Below are 23,789 nucleotides of genomic sequence, written 5' to 3'. Positions count from 1 at the left end.
GCAAGAGCTGGGATCTGTGAAGTCACTCAGTGCTGAAACTGAAATTGACAGTAAAAGGTTTGAAAGGTGTAACAGGAGAGAACCTAGCAGCTGCACTCTGAATCAACTGCTAGGAGAGGGGGCTACAGTAAAAGGATTGCAGCTAGGGGCAGAAGGGACAAAAGACATTAAGAGCCAAACACCCACCTCTATGTAACACTTGAACCTCTTCACTCCGTCGACTGCTGCTGGATCTCGATTTTCTCCACAGTCATGTCAGGGTTCATACGCGTAGCCTCCTGGATGGCTTCGGTCAATGCACGGTCGTGGTCAATGGGATCGCCATCACTCTGAATGGTGATCTTTTGTTCCACCCTCGTCTCTAGTATACCATCCCGCTCTGTTTTGTACTAAATACAGCAGACGTGTGAAAACACTTGAAAAACTCGGCCGAAACAGATGCACAAGATTTATACTGAACAGGAAATTAAGACAAAAGGAAAAAAAATACACAATACACATTACATAACCTTGTTTTCTACAACGTCCGTGACTATCCTAACGTAAATCACTCGTAAATAAAAGTAGAATATACTGTAAAAATGTGATACTGTAAAAATGTGAAGAACCATTCTACAACATCTAACAAACTCTCCCCTCTCTTACTCTTCTCTTGGTTACTGAAAATAGCATTCCACGAGTAACCCACCCTATTTTCACCATCAAGCCATTCATCTCTAAAATCTAACCACTCTGTCCAGCATGCCTAGTGTGCTACCACTAATGGAATTAGCAGTGATGGGGAAAGAACAATGACTTGTACAATGATTTGCAGGAGAAAAAATGTGTGCATTATTCATAATAGCAGTGTAAAGATCTCTCAAAAATTGCCCTGCAATCTACTCTGTGTGACAAATTTCATTTCGAGGGAAGAATCAGCGAAGGAAAAAGTCTGCGTGCTGATGTTTATTAGCTCGTATTCTTGATTACCAATTAGTTTTAGCTTTAACAAACAGCACTAATAAATGACTGATATCTTTTAATTGACTGTGTACCTTAGTTAAATTTTAAAGTTTACTTTCTCCTTTTTCATGTCTAAGCTAACTTTTTCCACAATTTCCCCCAAACACACGACAAGCTTTTGAAACGTTTCAAAACCAAACATTTGACATCCATGACCACCATCTGAATTTAATGACCAATGAATGTTTTCCCTACAAGTCAGTTGATACTGAATGATTTTACCTTTATGTAAATGAGTATGCATAAATGTCAGTTATCAAGAGACATTGTGACCCAAGACTTTTAATGTATGAAATCCTATTTATGCCTTTTTCAGTGGTCTGACAGTCTCAAGTGGACGAGCTTGTAATTGAAAAAAAAAAAAAAAAAATATTGAAAAATCTCAACAAGGGTTAAATTTAGCACTCAAACCCCCTTAGCTGTGCTTTTTGTCACCTGTCTACCCACTTAAAGAGTTTGCAATGGCAAATCACACTAACAAATGCAGTATTGCTGACAGAAATAACCTTACGAATAACTGAGATATTTGACATAACTTACTCTCATAAAGAAGTCCATTTCATTGGAAAGTATCCTGTTTTTATAAGTGATTCATTCATATATTGTATTATTCACCTTGCTGCATATTCTGGTTGTAAGTTATAAGCTAGTTACAACACTCAATAGTTATGGTGTGAAGAACTTTTACAACCTGGATTCTGCATACAATTACTCTTGGGGTCAAAATGTATCGAATAATATACAATACTTCACCAATTTCCATCTGTCAAGGTAAAACTCTCAAAGCGCAGAAAAAAAAAACTGCACGAATGTACTAATGTCTCTCTACAAATCTTTTCTCTTGTACTTATAATTCTGTTCTATAACTTGGCACAGCTTCTTAAAACTTATTCCATTTACCCCGTATTTCGCTTTCGACATACTACAGTATTAAGCTTCCCAAGTTATCTTTCAACCCACTACATCATGAAGTATTCAGAAGATTGAGATCTGACTGAAATGACTTCAAAATAAACTGTTTGTACATCCCTTAGCTAGAGGGTCAACAAAAACAAACTTCCACACCTTTCAACTTCCAAATATACAAATGCATACCTTCAAAAACTGAGTTTGAGACTTTAAATGGTTTCTATAAATTAAAGTTTCCCCAAGACAAAAACATTAACATACCCACAACAAATATATTCAAAACGATTAAACGTAAAAACAAGAAAAAAGAATGAGACCAGTTCTTAAGTATTCAAAATGCTTCATAGAAAAACAATTTAAGTTATCTACCACCACCATGGTCCTTCCCACAATGGGCAGCACGAAATTTGCACTATCTCTAATTGTGGTACTGTTTGAGACTTCCTTATTGTCGGTTAAGTTATACTTCTTACTTAACTTATGATATTACTCATCACAGGTTGCTTAACAAAATGCCAAATACCATGTGCTCCAGTACAAAGTTCGTGCTATAGGTCAGTCACCAGCCCAAATTACTGAAAGCAAAATAAAGGGGGGAGATAGTGAGATAGAAGAGGCTCACTAGTAAGAAGCAAAAATAAAAAAAAGAAACTACTATAGGCACACAAAACAAGAATGCAATATCAGTCCCTCTTGGTAGCCTGATTTGGGATAGTCGTCAAGAACTGCATAATCTTCTTCCGCAAATTTCGTAACGCCTTGAGCTTCTGAACTTGCCCCTTTTGTCCGATCTGCTTCAGATAAAAGTTTGCTAGGGTTTAGGCGAGGACACCTGATCTCCTAACGATGGAAAATGAGCTTTATGTTTGTGATTCACATGATTTTTAAATTGGATAAACAGGGGCATGAGGGAGACAAACAAACAGTTCAGGGAAGGATATTTTGGCAAGGCTTTTACCATATCTTTTATAAATTAAAAGGACATGAAGATGGAGGCACTCTCAAGAGAATGTTAATTCTAATTCATAAATTAATGTTACTTTTTCACTTGATCTGCCAGCAACTATGAAAATTTTCTAAACATGAATTGCAAACAATGTACAGATATTCAGAGCATAAACTATTAGAACATAGACGGTGTTCAATAATCTGCAATCCGGAAACTATTTAAGAGTGACTTATGACAACAAAGGTAAATCGACTTCAATTGCGAGATGGCAAAGGGCATAATATATGTCTACAGGTTATCTGCGAACCAGCTCACAACATTTTCTGTGCATAAGAACAAACTGGACAGTGAAATGTATCATCAGGAACGAAACTACTTGATAATAACTAGTGGAACTTTGAAAGCGTACACAACCTGAAGAGTATAAATTATGTATATAAAAAAACACTATTACGGGAGGCCTACTTCACTGTTTGATTGAGACTACTGTACTTGTGTTCAGTTCTAGGAATATAAATACAACGGACACTACAGTTCATAAAGAATATTCAGAATATTTCTCGGACTCCATTGTTAATAGTATGCATGAACATTGTGCTTTTAATCTGCAAAACTGAAGTAGCTATCAAATGATCTTCAAATACTACAGAAAGAAATGATTAATTCTTGGTGCTCCTACATTTTTCTTCAGTAGCATACGACAGTGAAATTTGCTACAAAAGAGGAAGGGCTTCAACCAATACCTACTGATATAAACAGCCGTTACACACAGTATAAAATAACAGACAGCTTGCCAAGTTCTACGTAATCATCCTGGACAGTTGGCAAGAGTATAAAAACGAGCAACTTGTATTCTCGAAACATTTCAAGCCAGAGGGAGAGATGAGGAGAGGGACAGGAATATGGACAATCACAAAGTGGGCTGGGCTGATCTGTGTCAAGGTTTCCCAGGAGAGGACACAAGGAGGAAAGAGGGCATGACGGGACAGGACACCTACAGTGGTGGTCTCTACAGTGCGAGTTCGGGAGGTGATGGCCTGAGAGCTGATGATCACGGCATTTTCTTCAACACCATCTTCCAATCCCAGCACAGACACCTGTGGTGATAAAAAACGAAAGCCACACACTTGAGGCCAAAGAAACAGAGAACAACGTAATGAGATGATCAAAAGGAAAGAAATAATTCAAAGTTGATGAGATCAGCCATTCTTTCAGTGAAAATTTTACAATGTACGTCCTACGGCAAAATCAACTTCTTACCACTTGAAACTAGTTCCTGATAAGGCAGTGGAGTGTAACAGAGTCACTGATTTCATCATTTACTTGGGAAAGGGGTAAATAGTAAGTATACTACAATACAGGAAGTATAGTGGTGTAAAAACATAGGCCATGGCAGTCATATTAAGTATCTATATATATAATATAGAAATACAAAACTAAAATGATCATACACATACAATATACAAAAATGAATTAGCAAAACAAGCCCAGCAAGTACTAGAGAGCTTGCATCAAAGTTTCTCTATTAAAACTTACAGCAAACCATTCAGTGTGCCCCCTTATGTACAATGCCCAACTGGTAAACTATCATGAATATGAATGCAAGCAAATCAAGTTCCATTTGACTTGCATCACTGTAAATAATTATAGAAAACACTAAGTTTTATTACAAAACTTATACCAGACCCCTTTAAAAACTGACCATGCCCACCCAACAAAAAACTAGCACTTGTAACATGCACAATTATACAACTGTAGTTTCTGTTATTGTTCTTACATAAAATTTCTGACTGGTACCATAGCTAGTGTCAAATGAACCTAATTCCCAAGAGAAATGACTACCTTATCAGTTTGTGATTTAGAGTAACTTGTCTTACATACTTCGACAAAACACATCTTCCTGTGCTTACTGGGCTTGGAACTATTATTAAAGAAATTACAGCTAACAAACCTTTAAGAACGGTTTATATTTTGCCAAAACAATGAATTAACTGCCATGAAATGAACTGTGATCAAATAAAACATCCACCAAAAGATCTTCATTCCTAACCAGTCTGGCTGGTCGTATTTTTATGCACAACTCTTCTGATAATAGGGGGGGAAAAATCAGGCTTCATTTCAGCATTTCACAATCCATAAAAAGCAAGATATCAAGAAATGGGATTCTAATTCAAATACATGCATTTTTTTTCATGCAACTTATAATGAAATGTTACTTGTATGAGTGCAACGAACAAGCCTGTGGGAGAGCACAAGAGCACCTCGGACAACGACCCACGGTACGTCACCGCGGATCCTGTCAGTGTCTTGCCCAACAGCCACACGAATGCACCTCACACAAGCGACATTCTCTAACAACAAAACACACTCAAGGTCACCAACATAATCAGCCTCTAGAAGCTCAACTTAATACTCCTAACAGCTTCTCATGGGCCACCAATACCGTCACCAACCTTGCGAGATTCAGTTTCCACAAGCGGGGGAGCCTCCATGCTTATGGTGGAGGTATCAAAGCCGCTGGCATCAAAAACTTGTGCCTCGGTGGGGACAATGCCATCCTGTAGCGGGGAGAGATTTTTGCGTAGCTATACTCCCTCTCCTTTCTATTCTTTACAGTAAGCTTCATGAAATTTCATACTACACTATATTTTACATGAACATGATCACACAGATACTTAACCTTCTAAATGGGTATCATATACACTCGTAAGCATGTGACATATCTACAGCAGGGTAAGGAGTTTGGATTTACTGTAAGTCTTGAGAAATAAAAGTGTAAATGGTTACGTCTATATATAAGCTGACACAAAAACTTGAACTAGACGTCTGGAACATGAATATAGTAATGTACAGTAACAAATTATACATACCAGAGGTAGCTGATACTAAACTAAACAATCCCTAGTCTACAAATAGCATATACTGTACAGTATACTGTACATTATCTTTGAGGGGTAATCAGCTCCATTCTTCATAGGTCCTGAATTCTGAAGTAATCATACATTTACATATTTTGTTCCTTGTATCTCATTTCCAATTACTTATGAATAATCTATTCTTATCAAAGCAACTGTCCCCTTTTCCATTCAAACTGAGCTTTTAAATATTGTATTCTCTTTGAGTGTAATCTTGAGTACCAGCATAAGGCCGAGTTAAATGGACTTCCCCCTAACACAGAAGGCACATTCTATACATTTTAGAATACTGGAATGCAATAGTGAAGGAACATTTCTTAAAAATGAACTGCAAATACCTTTTCATACATACCAGGCAAACGCTCGTAAATACGAGAAAACTGGTACATACATCAACCTGGCCAGACACCAACTAACCTTGTTGACAAGATCATAATCAGAATCAAGGGGATCAACCGAGGTTCCGGAGTCATCGCTGCCGCTGGAGATAGTGCGAGCACGGGCATAGTCGGGCTGGGGGTAATAGGGGGCCCTGGCATGGCCTCCCTCACCCTTTGAACAGGACACAAAGAAGGTTCACAGGACGAAGGGTTAAAATATGCTATGCGTTTTTTTTTTTTTTCTTATTTTTTGCCTCAATGTCATGCAGAGGAACTTTGGGGGGTTAAGGGATGTAAGACTATCCAAGAAAATGGCAATCACAGTCAGCCCTAATTCGTAAAAGCTATTAATGATTCTTTTAGCAATACAGAAAAGCAAACTTAATTAACACTATGTAAACAAAAGACGAGGTATAAAATCTGCTCTCCTAAGAGTAAACAAATATTCAAGTGCCAAAGCGACTAGGATATGACTTCTGAAGACGTGCTTTTATAAGATTTAGTAGTTCTTGTTACTAGAGAGGACATAACAATACTCACAGGGTTTATTTTGAAATGAAGATTAAGAATATCTTTCTCTTATTTAATGAGATAAAAGTAAATCTAGAAAATTAGCTTCAAACATTGATTCGAGGTTATACGAGACCTTGAAGAGTCAAAATCCTGAAGTAATTATGAACTACTGTACTTATCAGATGCAGGAATGCTACATTTTACCTATAATTGAAAAATTGTGGGTATGGTAATTATCATTTCATATAAAAACTTCTCAGATTACTACTGGAAAAGGGAAAAGGGGCAGGGAGTACCCTTCTGTCTTTTATGCCTGATTCAGAGGTTGCTGAATTTAAAACAGACTTTGTGGAACACACTAAATTAATATTAGTTGAAAATTACACTGGCAACTACAGTAACTTACTTTGGTAAAAATCGAACAAATGGATATGAACGACTATTGTTACAGTAATAATGTAGTAAAAGTTACAACAACTGGGCTTACATTTAACCAACATTCTAGTCTTCCATCTTAACTCTGTGATGTACTTTTCAGTGAAAATGCGTGCCCACCAACGGCAATAAAGTATAACTTACGACAAAGTTAAATTTGATTTTGCAAGAGCTGGAAGTTACAAACCTTCAGAGTACCACGAGTTCTGAATCAGACAAGTGGACAGCTAATTCTTATGCCTAGAGGTCACATTTCATGAGGCATATATAGACGATCCATGCTAATATCAGACTTTCTTAAATTACTAGTCTATGGCATTACATGCAAAACATACATTTATCGTCATGTCTTTTAATTCCTAGACGTCAAAAGGCAATTGGTTATTGAATGGTTACAGGCCTTCTCAAGCATCAAGTACACTGAACCTGTCGCCAAGTCCGTGAAACGTATAAAATCTTACTCTTATGACGGACTGTGTAGCAGCATTGTCTGGTACAATGGAGCGCGACTGTTTCTTCACTTCTTGGGTCACTACAGTTTTCTCTTCTGTTGTTCCCGTTGTCATGGTAGTAGAGGTGAAGGTCTTTTCTGCTACCTACACGAAAAGTGAGTAAACAAATTTTTCATTGATGAACGGTAAACGCTTCAAGATTCGCTTGATGTGCTGTCGCAAAGAGACAGACAAGCAAGTTCAACAACATCAGTGCAAATGCAAAGCTTGATGGAAGTTTCATCTCAATCATAACTGCAACTATCCTAAAGAAAAATTATCACTGAAACATTAAGATCTTTCTTTCTGATAATTCCTATGTCCTGCAAACAGCAATAAGCTACGGATTGTACCTGATAAAAGGAGACCATTGAAAACTCCTCAGGTAGTTGAAGACTGGAAGTCATATACATACTGTGTACACAATATCAAGTTACTAAAAAAGGCAACAAGCTACTTACTTGCTGAGTTCTCTCCTTAGTACTCTTATCTTCCAGGCTCTGTGCAGTGATGGTAGTGACAGTAGTTGCCACTACGTGTGGCTTTTCCCCACTGTCACCCTCCGCATGCTCTGCCTGCAACCCATTCAAGGCAACAAGGCTATTATGTACATGCAGAGGCACTTGCCAGGCCGTGATTTCTCACGACAATATTCTACAGATTTATGGTCTAATGTGCTCTTACTTTATTATGACATGTCTTGTTTGCTTGGAATTTAAATTCGCAAATTGAAACTGTTGTCCGAGATGAAAAAAGCTTAGCATTGAATTTTGAAACAGAAAAGCTTAGCACTGAAGTCTAATAAGTATTAGCCTTTAAATACTACGATAAACAATTTCACTGTCATGTTATGAAGAAAATGCTTCAGTTATTGAGTAAAGTATCTTCACATTGGGTTTCATGCCACTGAGAGTAATTTACAACATGCCCACATAATTACAAAGCATAAAAAGGAGACAAAAACTCTAGCAAATCAATAAATTTGGACAAATGGAAAAGAAACAGTAAAAACCACTACCAAGATCCCACCTTTTGACTCTGAGTGTTCAGGGAAACTTCACCTGTTCCCAAATCTTCCACTTTCTGAATGATGTCCTCAGACACCCCCTCAGCATCCTGCACAAAGGTTTTCTTTGTCGTCGTTTTGATTATCTTGGGAACGGTGGAGGCTTCGTTTTCGTTCTCCTGGGCGCTTGCAACAACGGACGGATTGACGGTGATGTCCGAAGACGAATGATCTGCGGTGTAGGATATGTCACTGGTGGTCACCGCTGGGTTTACAATGAGCGATGTGTTGGAGTGGTCAGCCATGTACGACCTGTCCGAGGCAATGAGGGACTCGTCGATGTCCTTGGGCTCGTTCCCCTCTCGGGTCTCGATGACCACGCTCTCGTCAGAGCTGTCGTCGGAGCTGTCGGACGAGGAGCTCTCGCTGCTGCTGCTGCTACTGCTGCTGCTGCTGCTTGTGGAAGACTTGCGGTCTCTTCCGCCAAAGATGCCAAACTTTCCTTTCTTCTTGCCTTTCTCTTTCGCTTTGTCTTTTTTGTCTTTTCCCTTGTCCTTCTTGTCCTTATCCTTCTCCTTTTTGTCTTTTTCTTTCTTGTCCTTTCCTTTCAGTTTGTTATCCTTGTCTTTCTTATCTTTTCCTTTCTTGTCTTTGTCCTTCTTTTTCTCTAGTTTTGCCTTTTCTTTGTCAGCGTCTTTCTTCTTATCGCCAGCTTTCTTCTCTTTATCCTTTTTACCTTTCCTCCCACCCAAGAAGCCGGCTATCAATCCTGTGGAGTCTGCCGACGTATTTATGGTTGTGTCATCAACCGAAGTCTCAGGCAGAGTATTGTCTGGCGAAGATAACTGGCTCTCGTTGCCAGAAGCTGCCTCCAACTTCCTTTGGTTTGTAGCTGCTACAATGCCTTCTTCGGCACCCACTTTGGTCGTCTTCCTTTTCTCCGCTGTCTCGGCCACCTTCTGATCTTCTCCCGGGGCATAATTGAAAGCGTGCGCTTGGGCTCTTCTGATCTCTACAGACTGTGGGTCGTTGTTGAGTTGGCTACCGTCTCCGCCACTCTTGTCGTACGTGAAACCGTGGGTGGTCGGGCTGTACGGCCTTCTCGGTTCTGACTCGAGTTCTTCGTAGGAGTACTGCCTGGTGAACGGAGGAGAGCCCGTAGGGTCATTGGCCGTGGGGTCATGGAACACTGTCCGGTGTGTTTTCACCAGGGGGTCGCCAGCCTCACCCACACCGCCTTTATCTGTGCCTGGTTTCTGGCTCTCCATCGTTTTGTAGCCAGGAGGAGGGGTGGAGGATGGAGGGGCACCATTCTATTCATGACAAAACAAAAATTCGTGCAATAACTAAAACCACAAAACAAACAGACAAATATCACTAGCATGATCATCTTGCAACTGCAAGCTAATGAAAAGTAAAAAAAAAAAAAAAAAACAATGGAAAAACTATCAGTGGCTGGCATTACTATACATCCTCCACATGAACTTAAAAGGCTCAAAACCATGCAGCATTCATGTCCCACTGATCATTACAGAACATAATGGAGAACAAAATTACACAAGCAAATGAAACAATTACTGAAAATAACTGATAATATTTCCCACATGAAAAATCATTTGCCTACTCATAAGTAGCTTTTACACTAAAACTCTGGCAGTTAAGTACCTTGAGCATATTCTGCCCAGCCATTCAAGCAGGTTTCTACCTAACTGTCAATTACACGCTGGAAATCAATACTAGCTTGCCATAACTAAACTCACGACGAAGCAAATACTTTGAAACCCCACAAATTGTGCTGCAAAACTCGATTGTAATTTTCAATTCTGTGCACTCTGAAGATACGAGGTCATTGTTCACAACATTCAACAATAATGACGGCAATATTTTATTTATAGCGTAACAAAAGCTGTCACACAATTTTACGGATGTGTTTCGGCCTTACACATTTTCTTGCACAGGGACCTTCAACAAAAATCCTTGGAGATATTTAGAATTTGAAGTCGACGATACTTCTGCAATGCTCAAAGGGTTTACTTTACTTTAGAAAATGTTTATTTAGATTACCTTGGCACAGACAGTGAAGGTAATTTGTCAAAGCTTGAGTGCAATACTGAAGTGATGAATGTGCTTAGTGCTTTTTAGGTAATTTATTTAAATAAAGACATTTATTTAAACAAAAACATTTAATGAATGGCTCTACAAGTTGACCTTTTTTTAATTAAAATCCTGCTACGGAGAAGTGCATAGGATCCTCTGGCTTCATTCAAGGGGAGGGGGTGGTGCTTCCTCGTGACTTTAAAACATTGAAAAATCAAAACAGCCTAAATGGTTAACTGGCCTAATTTTCCAAGTCATGCCCAAATGCATGCTTCATTAAATAAAAGAGGATTGGCTGAAGTAAACTGAAAACACTAAAAATAAACATGCGCCTCTTTTTACTTAGCCTAACAGATTTTACAGTATAACTACACTATCGCCTTGTCTGTCACACTGGAGGGATGGATGGCTTCCCATCAAACACAATGTCAAGTAATGAAGGAGTAACCAACAGTCTTGGAATATTATCATACTCTTGTATAATTACTATAGCCTCGGAAACCACACTGGTTAATAAGTAATTAAAGTCTCCTGCAAGATACATCAAGCATTTCTAACATGCTAAATTGTGTGAGATGTATGAGGAAGTTTGACAGATATGCACCTGAAATTTATAATCCAGCCTTTCCCTCAAAACTTGACTAAGTAGTAAAATTTCAACCAGATACTACTGGGTAGGAGTATCTCCAATACTTTCCATAAATCATACACACATGTTCTGAACCCTTAACAACAATGCTTATCTAACTTCTATAACCTGGCTCAAACTTTAAATTCAGTCCAAGCATTCGAAGTTTCCCTATCCTGCAACGTGCAAAAAATTCATATTTTTGGATACATATTTCTTGTGACTACTTTTTGGAATACTGACGCAGTGTGTGCTCTGTCTCAACGCTTACTTGTAATTCACTAGCAAAACCTTAACGTTGCATAAGTACTTCTATTTCGGCAGCCAGTTTTCTATTTCCCACACTCTTAAAAAAGTAAAAGTTCTATTTTATTACTTTTCTCCAATCTTACTACAGAGTATTCCAGTTTCAAAAACTTTAGTGCATTCTAGATTCTTGAACTTTAATTTCCAAGACACCCCATTTCATTCTGTTACCGCGACAGGCCACCAAAATGGCGCCATCATTCTGTTTACATCCACTCATTGCAAGTGGCCGACGTATCATAAGCAATTTTTTATAAGTTTGTGATAACAGACTGATAATTCAGCTTGTTTTCAATACGTATTTTTATTATAAATAACAAAATACTGAAAACAAGCCACTAACTGCCAACATACTTTAAGCAATTTTTCTTAAGTTTGTGATAACAGGCTGATAATTTGACTTGTGGTTGAGCTCGAGGCCCCAATCATTGCTCATGGGTACAACGACATTTAATTAAATGAAAAGTGCTCGTGCCTCCAGCTACTCGTGGCCCCATACACTTGTGGGTACAAGTTCCACTGTACTGGAAATGGCCTCTATAATTTTTGCTTGATGACGATTCTGTCCCTTATTCAAATAATTCATATTTAGCACTCCTCTTTTTTTGACTTAATGACTTGAAATAAAAAAAAATTCACAAATGAATCATCTCGTCAACTCCAGATACTGTACAGCTATGTGGAATGCTCATGAGAGAGAATACAATTACAAAAACAAAAAAAGGGGTCATACTCATTAATGATTATGTATGGATAATTACAATAGAACATCCTAAGGGAGCCTGCTAGATATGCACGTTTCCTATTACGCCTACCAATTGAATTAACAGGACATTGGACACAAAACGAAGCTTTACTGAAAATTTACAAAGTGGAATATCCCCACAAAAGTACAATGTGATTTTCCATAAAGCAACTCTGGCATCGGGTAAATAAAAGCAAAATTCAGTGTCTCGGAAAAGCCTCCAATTTCCCCAAAATCCGATACATCCCAAATACACGCAGAATACGACTCCCACACACAAACTACATCTCACAAAAGCAAAAGAATAATCAAGAAAACCATCGACACAACATCCCAGTACAGTGAACAGACAGGGTGTTATTTAAAGGTTGCTTAATTCCACCTGACGGCACATTCTTTTCCAACGAGAGTCTCTGAACACTGTCCCCAGTTACTTCCCAACGCCCAAGCAGAGTGACCGACGAAAACAATGTGCCGCCAACTGTAGGAACTTGCCACAAATAACAAAGGCCTCCTAGCATCAAAACCCTCGGCTAACAGCCGAGTGTGCTTGTGCTGACTAAACAAGGCAAAAGAAAACGCAGAACAGGTCTTACTTTCGCTGCCGCAGCTGCCGCGGCCGCCTCCTCTTCGGCCAGGGCTATCTTCTCTGCTCTCTTCTTCGTTGCCTTCATAAGATCCGCCATGGGTAAGACGGCAACGCCACCTACAGGCTTCTGTAAAATGCAATTTCCCGAAACACAGTCAGTATGATTTTTTGTCATGAAGTGGTTTTGAAACTGTTCTCCTCACCAAGACATTTATCTCTGGGTTTATGTTAAGCTGCTCATTTCAAATGTACGTACTGAACTTTAAATGAAAATAGTGCACGTAAAATAAGATAAATATTCAAATTGAGAAAGTGGTCTGTTCTTCTGTTGGTGACCTGACAAGGTCAATCAATGCTGAACTATTACGACATGGAAAGTTTCATCATGGCAAGTGCTGGTGTAATTCTGTACTAATGAAAGTTTGCATATAATTCTTCTCTCAGCATCCTCAATAATATTCTATTCCTTCCCCAGTTTTCAGATTATCATCATCATCATCATTCTAATGAGTTAATGAAGTAACTTGGTCATCCAATGACAAAATTTTAGGACAATGACTTGACGTATTCCTAAACTATTCAGAAGAATGGAACAAGTCCAAGTGACGTCACTGGCAACACTCTAGCTTAATTCCCTTGACCCATCTGTCTCTACCAATATGATATTTGTCTCTCTAGATCCATCTGCAATACGCAACAATGGGTGGATCACAATGTCAGCGCAAGTTCAGCAATTTCTGCCATTTTTTAACGGGCTGCTCGCACGAGCAAGAACCAGCTTTATCTAGCAACGACAAATGCCACTTTCACAGAGTAACAGTCATTTTCTTTGCCAATGAATATGATATACAGTAGTCATCCATAACATATGCATGTGAGCAGACACACTGACAGACAGACAAGTGGAAGTTCTGGTGCTCTTAAAAAAAAAAACATTCAAAATTACTTTTAACCTCAAATGGATCTACTTAAAATATAAAAAAGCCATCACAACATTTCTCAGCCATACAATAAAGCCTTTAAACCCTGTCACACAAATAAGCAGCTTCACAACAGAGAAAGACAGTACTTACAAAAAAAATTGGGAAAATAAAGGAAAATAAATTCATAGGAATATAAACAAAGAAAAATTGGTTCACTGAAAATACTTGTCCCATAACTAATTTGCAAAAGATAAACCAAACTACAGGAAAACATACATGAATTCCATTTTAGTTATTGCATGGAAAGCTAAGTGAACACAGAAATAAAAAGAAAGAGAAAATCTTCATACACGAACAAAAATGTGTGCCTTACTGTTACTAAACCATCATAACTATGTACTTAGCTACGTGAGACAATACTTGCAGGCAATCAGGTAGAAATGATACTATGACCTTTATTATGTCTTTGTGAACATCTCTTGGCTTTGCAATACTGCAAGACACTGAATCTAGTTACAAATATTTCATAAATTTGTTTACTTCCGACTATGCAACGTCTTCAACAGGCACAACTTTGAGTGTCGTCATAACCACGTACGTGACACGTTAATATTCTATGTCCATTATACTGAAGTTACACGGAAGGAGAGGCTAATGTATCAACAATATACAAGTATGTATACATATATATTATACAGTGTATATCCTTTTTCAAACATAATGGTCATATTCTGTATAAGATTAAAATTCAAACCCAGCAACAATTTCTGCTACTAAATACAATAAAACATGAAATTTTGAGTTCACAGCTTTATACCTTTGATGAAATAAAATGCATGTGAATAAGTAAATAACAAAAATATAAAAACCCTTTTTTCAACCTTGCCAAATTTAGCAGTCGTTACAAATTTGCAAATTGGTGACTTCATTTTTTATGAAATAAATATTTTCTATGAAGAACTCAAGTAAAAAGAAAAAAAAAACATACAATCTGACAGTGGGTTACTCAGTATTAGCACATTAGCGTAAGGGAGGGTAGTGGGGTATGAATGGTTAAATGAAAAAAGCCACTAAAAACTTGTAATGGAAACTGAAAACGTACGACGCAAAAAAATCAATTTGCAGTATAAACAAAGTTCTGCTTGTAAGTGCCAATTTCATACAACTAACATTCTCAAAAAGGAAATTACACGATCTCTATACAAAAGATTCTGGGAACCAGTGCCCGGTGTACAGTGAGAGGAAGCAGAGTTGACTTGGAGGGAAAAAGAAAATCATATTCTAGACAAATGCCCCCAAGCAAACCAGAAACCAGAAGACACTCTAAGAACGTGAACGAACGAACGCACGTACGTCTAAAACTTAAAACTAACACACCTTGAGACAGAAGAGAGTCAGTATAGAACATGGACCTTGTATAAATAGCAACTCCTCAATAAAACTAATGGCAAACTGAAAACATTAGGCAAAACACCAGGTGCATTACTGAGCTTACATTTATGTGCACATGCTACGAGATCATTTATGTTACAAGTATACGACTTGAACGTGAGTACTTTAGACAACTGTTATACCTTACAAAAACCGTTAACCTAGACTGTCCATCACTTTAAACTGAATTTTATATTTATTTTAAGGTAAAATTTAGTTTTATACACTTAGCAGCTCAAAAGTTGCACTAAAAACTTCCAATACAAATTTGGTGGTATTTACTGAACCTTGATTCTTTGCAAACATTGAAGAGATGATCAGCTCAATAATGCAGACCTACTACAGAGTATACTATGCCTTCACCTAGAATAATTATGCCTGAAGTAAATTCAAAGCTGAAGTCAAGGGAATACAAATTAACAGACAACTAAAATATCCAAAATCATCTACTTCAAAGCAACTACAAGCATCACAACGGTACCAACTCGTGCAGGTGAGGATAGCGTGCTGTGTAAGGGAACGTGGTACAGGTCTGACAGGCTATTGGTTGGAAATGTCTCGGACCTCGACTGATCCAACCATTCGTCCATCTCGGATCTCAGGGATTGTAGTGCCCCAGCAGACAAGTCCACATCCTGAACATGCAGTCTTTCAGCTCTTAATGTTTATATATATATATCTCCCCAATACTGTGTCCCTTACCCAAATCATATTGTTCAAAGACTTCCACTACCAGTTTTCTAACAACTTACACAAACATTTTCATGTCAGGAACATAAAAAAGGGAGTACCATTAATTTGATCACATACTACGAGTTTACTTTAAAAATAAAATTTCTGGATATAAAATATGAAACATCTCTATGAAAGGAGGTCTTGCTTTGCACAGTTTTGAGCTCGGTGAGGGATTTTTCACTTTCCTATGCAGGAAGATGGAAAATAGTTTTGTGCTGGATATTTGGGTCCCTTACTCATATGATAAGACATTCCCATGATAGACATTCCATAGAAAGACCCATTAAAAAGAAGCGTTTCCCAGGATTTCACAAGACTTCGTTAAAATAACCTGGTTTTACTTCAAAAAATAAAATTATTTTCATATTTTTATTCACTTCAATGTGTCAACTTTTACTTTTAGACAGTTCACTTTCTATTCAGTAATTCCCAAATCGTTTTGAAACCAGCTACAAAATTCTAAAACTCTAATCAACTGCAACAAATTATACTCCAGGCAAGTTCCACATATTCCAAAGTTTAACAGAATCTGCATAAATTACATATCACCATCAAGCTATATTATTCCAAGGCAAAAATCTTTAAAATTTGTCAAACTACATAGTTTATTAGGTTTGTTATACTATGCAAAAAGTTGGAGGGATTTCAATATTCTCTTGACATACTGATAACACCAATTTTATATATTCCATCTTTCCTGCAAAGAACAAGCGTAAACTTCACCCTCTCCTACCAAAGACTGTGAAAAAACACACCTCTAATGCATCTTTCAAACATCAATCTTTGCAGTCTCTGCAACAGCAATTACTAATTCAATTCAACAATTTACAAAATGGCTTCCTGCCACATGACATTTCACCACATGACATTTCACACCCCCACAGAAATGAAAAACTGATCAAAATAAAGGACAGTCAGAACAGAGGCGAACCCATCTTTTTTTTTCTTTTAAAGTATGAGACGAGCAAGGCGACACAGAACCGAGGAAACGGCGGTGGCACCCTCCATACCTTAGACTTGTCCCCGGGTGGCGGTTCAAAGTTTCCTTCGTCAGAACTGACAGAGCTTACTGAGGACGTACCGCTGCTCTTGCTAACTCTCCGCTTCTATCAGCACACCACAAACCGTGGACAGAGAAGTGGTTCAAGGAAGAGAGGGGTGGAGAGGGGAAATGAGATGAAGGGCATGTTGTTGGAGTGTGTTAAAAAGGGAGGATAAAGGGGGGAGGGGTTTGGGTAGCAGATGGGGGAGAGGGGAGACATGCCAGGTTAGTGTGCAAGAGAGAGGTAGCAGGCTCATCCCCCCAATGAATTAGTAAACTATTTTAATCACCCGGATGTTTTCCTGCCATATATATATATCACTTATTGACAAAAACCTTTGTTGAAATGAATAGACAGATGATATGTATGCCCATCTTCACATACCCAATAAATATATACAAAATAAACAAACAAATTCTGCTATTTTACCACAAATGTTTTCCTGTGTCACAACTCATGAATGATTGAAGACATTGAAGAAAAAAATTCCAAATTATTGCTTAAATCAGGCAGAACAAAATTTTTCAATAACATTTGTCAGGCATGGGAATGTAACTGAATACTCAAAGCAATATACCCAATAACTCCAAAAAAACAATTAGCATTCTGAAACATATCAATCTGTCTATCCTAATCTGTTTAAGCAACTATCTGTATCTTGGTTATGGCATCAATATTAGAGGTGTAAAACCAACCTTGCAATTACATTTGGTTAATGCAGAGGACCCTCAGGTTAGGCACACTTAAATAAAATCAAGGCAATTGAACAACTGACACTAAGTTGAATACAAGAAAAATCACCAACAATTCAATTCCTTAAAAACCATTTTTTTTCGTACAAACATATAGTTTATATAACCGCTTCATTCACGAGTCTTTGCAAATCCGTGACACTTATTCCCCAATTGGTAACAAGTACATTCATGGCCTTCTATCCTGGTTCCATGAGGGTAAGAACCCTGCTATTTGTGAAGTCTACACCTGGCTGCGAGAAATGAGTGGGGTTGTAAGGCAAGATACTGTACAAGAATGATGGGTCTGCAAAATAAAGAATTACAGTAATTTCATCTTTAAATATCACATCTGTTATACAAACCCATCCTTTATACAACTGCCTGAATTGCAATTTACCTGAGACTACAGCTGCTGAAGTACACCAGAGAACAGATGAATAGAATGATGGGTTCACAAGAACTCACTAATGCCAACCACCATTAGTTCAGACATAAAACAAGACCATTGTCATTGTCACTGTCACTGATCCTGTCTTAGTCATCTGTTTAGCCAAACAGTACAGCTATCACAGGCCTCATGGTATCTCCAGTAGCACAACTGTGGGTGTAGTGTTGATTTTACAGCGCTGAATTTTTTTGTGGAAATCTACTCATGGTGAGAGCTGGTTCTGTTATTAGAACAACTGCAGGTGAAGAAAGAATCCATTTCATGGATGTAAGGTGATGAATCGAGAGAGGCTGATAGCACAAAACTGTTAATAAAATCCCGAACTCGGCAAAACAATATTCCTGAACCCATGGTGAAAGTCTGCTGCCAACCTAACTTGGTAACACTTAGAACCCAGTTTTGGGGGCAAGTAAACAGTAATGTCTCCTTCCGTAGTAAAGTCCAAAGCATGACTAAGTAACAGTGACAAGATTAAAAATAAGAAATTTGGGGAGACAAAAAAACTGGCAGTACCCCCAACCTACAAGCACAATGCACTACCATGTAAATTGGCTGTAGCTAACAAAATCTCACATTTCTGATTAGCAGGAGACCTTCTGCTGCAGCCAATTACAGCACAACTTCTCACAGAAACCTACTCTGGAATGTAGCAGTGCAGAACCTCATCTGCTGCTCACTTCCGTTACAGAAAAATGTTGGTAAATAAGTCACTTACCAACGAAATAGTGTATCTGCAAATTCTTGAACAAAAAAAGTAAACAAAAAGCAATGAGGTGTTGCCAAAAAAAAAAAAAAAACTCTTACAATGACGACACGTAAATACAGTCCAACAAAAATCAAGAGGGTACTGAAAATGTTTGAAATCCCTTTTTTGTAACGAAATTCATTTCAAATCAGGGTAGAACTTCCCAGCCGGAGAGCAGGGAAGAAGCTGACATAACAAAGACTTGTGTGAAACAACAGGACGGTAAAAATTCAAGCTAAACAGCTGTGAGTGTCCACGATAAGACTTGCTGACGGTTTGGTAGAAAACACAATGAGTGTGGTTCTTATACTCATGGAAACTAAGGAGTGTGGCCTTATGCCAGCTCACCAGCAGATCATCATCTCAATGTTATTGAAGATTTGGCTGTATAAGATTCACAGAGACTCATGAATGAGGCAATTATATAGATAATGGATTTTTACCCCAAACCAACAGTGGTTAATAACTTGATTAAATGTTTTCCCCACAAAAATAATGGTGGCTTATACAAAATTATATATGACTGAATACCTGAGTTAGACCAAGCCTTGTAAGATTAAAATACTGATTTTCCTTTGTCATTAATCATAATATGTGGACTTTAATAAATAATGACAAGGATTACAGAGGTGGTCATCTCAAATTTAACGCAGATAAAAAACTGATGAGTAAAGTTCTCATACTGCAATAAATATTTATATAATTATATGGTGAAAAACCAATACCTTAATACTTTACCTACATACGAAAGCCCACAAGTAATGTTGTTTTCAGTTTGCGCTGTAAATTGGACTTGATCTAGCTTACCTGGACCTCAAGTGATCTGATTCAACTACTCAATAACAATTCTTAGTAAATCTTGCTTTATAAATTAAGAAAAATGAGACAAAAGATAGCATTCCAAAACTAACGGTCTGTCCTCATCTGAGACTCTGGTACTTAACACGTGAAAAGGACGTAGTCTAATGGTGCATTCTATAAGCCACCATCATTAACCCATAACAGTGGAGACTGTCAAATTGTGTTCAATTTGAAGCTCTGACTTACTAGACAACCTTTACAGGTTTCTACTGCACAAATCACAAAATTATTCAACCAATCAAAAAATATTAATGAATGTAATGACTTGTCATAGAGGTCATGACACTTATGCCTGAGACTCGTAAAAGCTCTAGTTAATTTTCAGCAAATTTCCAGCTAAGGGCACATCCTTACTTCCTAATCCAACTCATAAGTAGAACTTAACAAGCTGCATTCTGGCTGTTAGCATCTGAATATACACTTCTAGGTAAGAGTAATAAACATTTTTGGCATGATGAATCAAAAAGTGCCTGGCTTCAATAAATGTAAAAAAATAGCTCTCTCAATTCTTTGAAAATGAGGCTGAAAAGCGATGACAGTGGTTGTGTTACCAACAATAAAAAAAGTTGTCTGGAACCAAACGTTAAATGGTAAGGAAAGTGGTCTTGAAACTGTACACCTCAACATCTCATCCAAGCTCACAGCTTCCTGCCCATGCCAGGACTGCTTCATAAAATTCTAAAATCTGAATACAGTGAATACAGTATGCCAAAGCTCCTGATAAAATTTTCTTTTAGAAATCTGTTCAATACTAGTCACTCACTGAGGATTAAAATCTAGTCATTCACGTAAAATTTGTTTTATCGCTAATGACGTACTGCATTCTCTTCAGAAAGGGGCCAGGTCATGAAGGTTGCCACTTAATAAGCAGTCACGGAATGTGTCAAATCCTCAGATAGGATAATGCCACTTCTACAACCCCTTATTTTTGTATTGAAGACTGCCACAACAATGACCTCATTAATGTCATGATCATAAGAATTTTGTGGTTTGATCTGTTGGCAAAGAAATTCACTGGATCTTCAATTTCTTCAGCGCTTGTGTGGCACTTCTAGATTCGCTAAATATCGTAGAGGTGTATCTACAGTTCTGTGCAATTATGCAATGAACAAAGACAATTCTTATTTAAAATTACATTAATACACTGTTCACAGTGGCTAGCCTTAATGCAGTTGTCTGATGGAGAGCAATGGAGACTTCTAAATGATCTTATTTAACAAAGTAAAAAAATTACCTTTTCAGTGTTGTGGGCAGATGTGAGCCAGGTTTGACATCCTATATTAATCTTAAAGAAAAGGACTCTTTTTGACTGTATTAGGCCTCCCTAGAAGATGGAGAGTGAAATAGTAACTCTCCCCAAGCACATGATGATACCAAACCAAAAAATTTATTTTGAATTTCACTAAAAAGTCAAGTGATGTACTGTGCTGTTACTTACACGACAATGCAAATTTTGATGAAATGTGAATCAACGTAAAAAATTTGACTCCTCATAAGTAAAGACAAGTATGAATCACAATGATGCATATACATCTCAAGAAAGATGTCTATATTCAAATGTAACAACCTTTTGCATTTCATGTTGCAAATATTGTCATGAAATGGCTGGCCAATATAGAACTAATCAAGGCCTGTTGTCAGCTAAAACTTTTTCTCATGCACTTACAACTAACATTCTCCCTAACAGACTTTGGGCGTTTACTTGACCAATATGGAAAGCTAGACTTTTTCTCCTTACACCAGTGGTGAGGAAAACCAGCGTAACTCAAAAGGCATTGTGTCTCACCCTCAACAGTGTAAAATTATCTTCCCAAAACTACTTTTCTTAGCCTGAACATCCTGTACATACATTCCTAGCACTATGGCAAGTAGCCAACACTATTCCAAGTACTGATTTACATCACTATAGTATTTACAAAATAAATACAAAAAATCTATAACCCAGGGTGACTGACTCTCTACATATTCACAATGGCCAAGAGCAGCTAGCACTAGGATTGTAAATGTTTCCACCGGACACTGGGCTTATCGTCACCTTGTTATTTACGAACTAGGGACACTAATACTAAAACAAGCTTACACACTACCTGTTTTGTCTTCCAACTGAAAAGAGGACACTGCCTACCTGTACTTCAATAATTACGTCTGCAACTGGGGAAACCAACTTCCCAAAGAGCTATAATCCTAGATTTGACTGACTAGGGTAACGAACTCATCCACAAAACAAGAAAAAAAACTTTACATAAAAACACCATCTAGAACTTAAACTGCCAATGTAATAAACATTATAAATCATGCCAAATGAGACCTTTAGTAGTCTTTCAGCTATCAGGTATCTTAAAAATAAATGAAATCAAATCTGATCATAAAAATTTGATTTTTTCAGTGCAAACTCGTCACTCATATGCAGCCTTCGTTCACGGTCCCTGCGAGTCTAGACTCACTGCAGCCTTGTCAATCAAGAGGACGGTAGCCTTTCGCTATCTTGAATGAACTAAAATCTACGTTAAAATTTTCAGCGAAATACATTTTCAAATAACAGAGTTGAGACAAGAGAAACGTGATGACACGCAAAAGGAATGGTTTATGATATCACATGTAATTAAACAACGTAACATCTGGAAGCATCATGAAGCCCTGAAGTAAGCCAACTCTATGCTGGGGCCACTCAAAGAGCTTCTGCATCTCTCCAACATGCCTGGCTAAATTACGTCTTGGTAGTATGCCAGTACTCTTTTTCAAGACTTTAAAAAAACACATATTCTACTCCCAATGGTGCTGAAGGGAGTACAAAATACCCAGCTGCAGAATAAGCCCTATGGCAATCAGAGAGTTATTGGGTACCTCAGGTTCCAGATACTGCATTTGCAGAAGGCTCTTAGGACTAAAACTGCAGTGTGTCTAGAGATGTGAAGACCATGACTTTGGGTTGTATATGAGTAGTGGGTTTGTGGTGGAGCAAAGTAAAGCTGGTGGAATTCTTTGGTTAACCTATTTGAATATACCAGCAGTAAAATTGCAACACTGAAAACTTGAAAAATTATTTTAAAAAACCAGTTAAATAATTTAGGAGGTTTGTGTACTTCTGTAAGACACCTGATAAAGTATCTAATGTATTTATAACAATAAAAAAAACCCATTTTATAACCAAAAATAATAAAGTTCAATCCATTTATAAAATATATACTGTATGTACAATCAAAATTAGCAACATCTAACACTGATCCACTTCTGATAGCTAAACTCCTAAAAAATGAAAGCTTTTGAAAAGTAGCAATAAGCCTTTAAACGATGAAAACGTAAAAATGAATACCATTGAAACAAAATTATAGGAAGGCATAGAGCACACCAACAGAGCATTTCCAAAAATGATCATCTCACAACAAACTAAAAAAAAAAAAATCCTGCAAAAAATATAAAAAAAAAAAAGCTTATTAATACTTATTCAATGAGAGGATTGACTTGGGTCACTGTTACCTACAGTGCGGTTTCAGTCGCTGACATAATAAAGACAGTTTGACCCCGTGGAGTGAATAATGCACGCCTAGCGCTGGGACCTAAGAGGTCATTCATCGCTGAAAGGGAAATGGAGAGTAAAAAGATTCTAAAGGTGTAGCAGGAGGAAAACCTTGCAGTTGCACTGAGAAACAATTGTTAGGAGAGGGTGGAAAGCAAGATAGAGAATATGAATGAGATATAGTAAAAGGAATGAAAGGCGTTGCAACTTTAATTTTGTACCTGGTGAGCTGTTTCTGCCTACGTCCAGAACCATTTCTAATAATAAAAGATTAATTTCATGTCATTAGTAGTTCTCTAGGCCCATGCAGTAAGTACTAAATGCAACTTGCACCCTTTGCGTGCAATCAGGTTTGATTTGTGTCTGTTCCTGTCAGTCTCTCCCACA

The 23,789-nt window shown here is 37.7% G+C and overlaps 1 protein-coding gene across 20 annotated transcripts in view; it reads right to left on the bottom strand.

Moving 5' to 3' along the window:
• Positions 1-23,789, bottom strand: part of cora (coracle) — a 128,726-nt gene that overhangs the window by 4,705 nt on the left and 100,232 nt on the right. For 6 of the 20 annotated variants that reach the window (XM_067133402.1, XM_067133401.1, XM_067133400.1 and 3 more), the window contains 10 exons: positions 17,065-17,160; positions 15,805-15,954; positions 12,973-13,092; positions 8,624-9,913; positions 8,056-8,169; positions 7,565-7,699; positions 6,193-6,327; positions 5,314-5,418; positions 3,859-3,957; positions 187-389 (listed from right to left, as the gene is read on the bottom strand). In XM_067133402.1, the coding sequence (XP_066989503.1) occupies positions 210-389; positions 3,859-3,957; positions 5,314-5,418; positions 6,193-6,327; positions 7,565-7,699; positions 8,056-8,169; positions 8,624-9,913; positions 12,973-13,092; positions 15,805-15,954; positions 17,065-17,160 (2,424 nt within the window). In that variant the 3' untranslated portion in view covers positions 187-209. The remainder of the gene's footprint in view (positions 1-186; positions 390-3,858; positions 3,958-5,313; positions 5,419-6,192; positions 6,328-7,564; positions 7,700-8,055; positions 8,170-8,623; positions 9,914-12,972; positions 13,093-15,804; positions 15,955-17,064; positions 17,161-23,789) is intronic. The other 14 variants (XM_067133411.1, XM_067133409.1, XM_067133416.1 and 11 more) reach the window with 7 other exon arrangements.

This window comes from Macrobrachium rosenbergii, chromosome 33, assembly GCF_040412425.1.
Source record: "Macrobrachium rosenbergii isolate ZJJX-2024 chromosome 33, ASM4041242v1, whole genome shotgun sequence".
NCBI classification, from domain to species: Eukaryota; Metazoa; Arthropoda; class Malacostraca; order Decapoda; family Palaemonidae; genus Macrobrachium; species Macrobrachium rosenbergii.
This window is presented reverse-complemented; position numbering and strand designations above follow the sequence as displayed.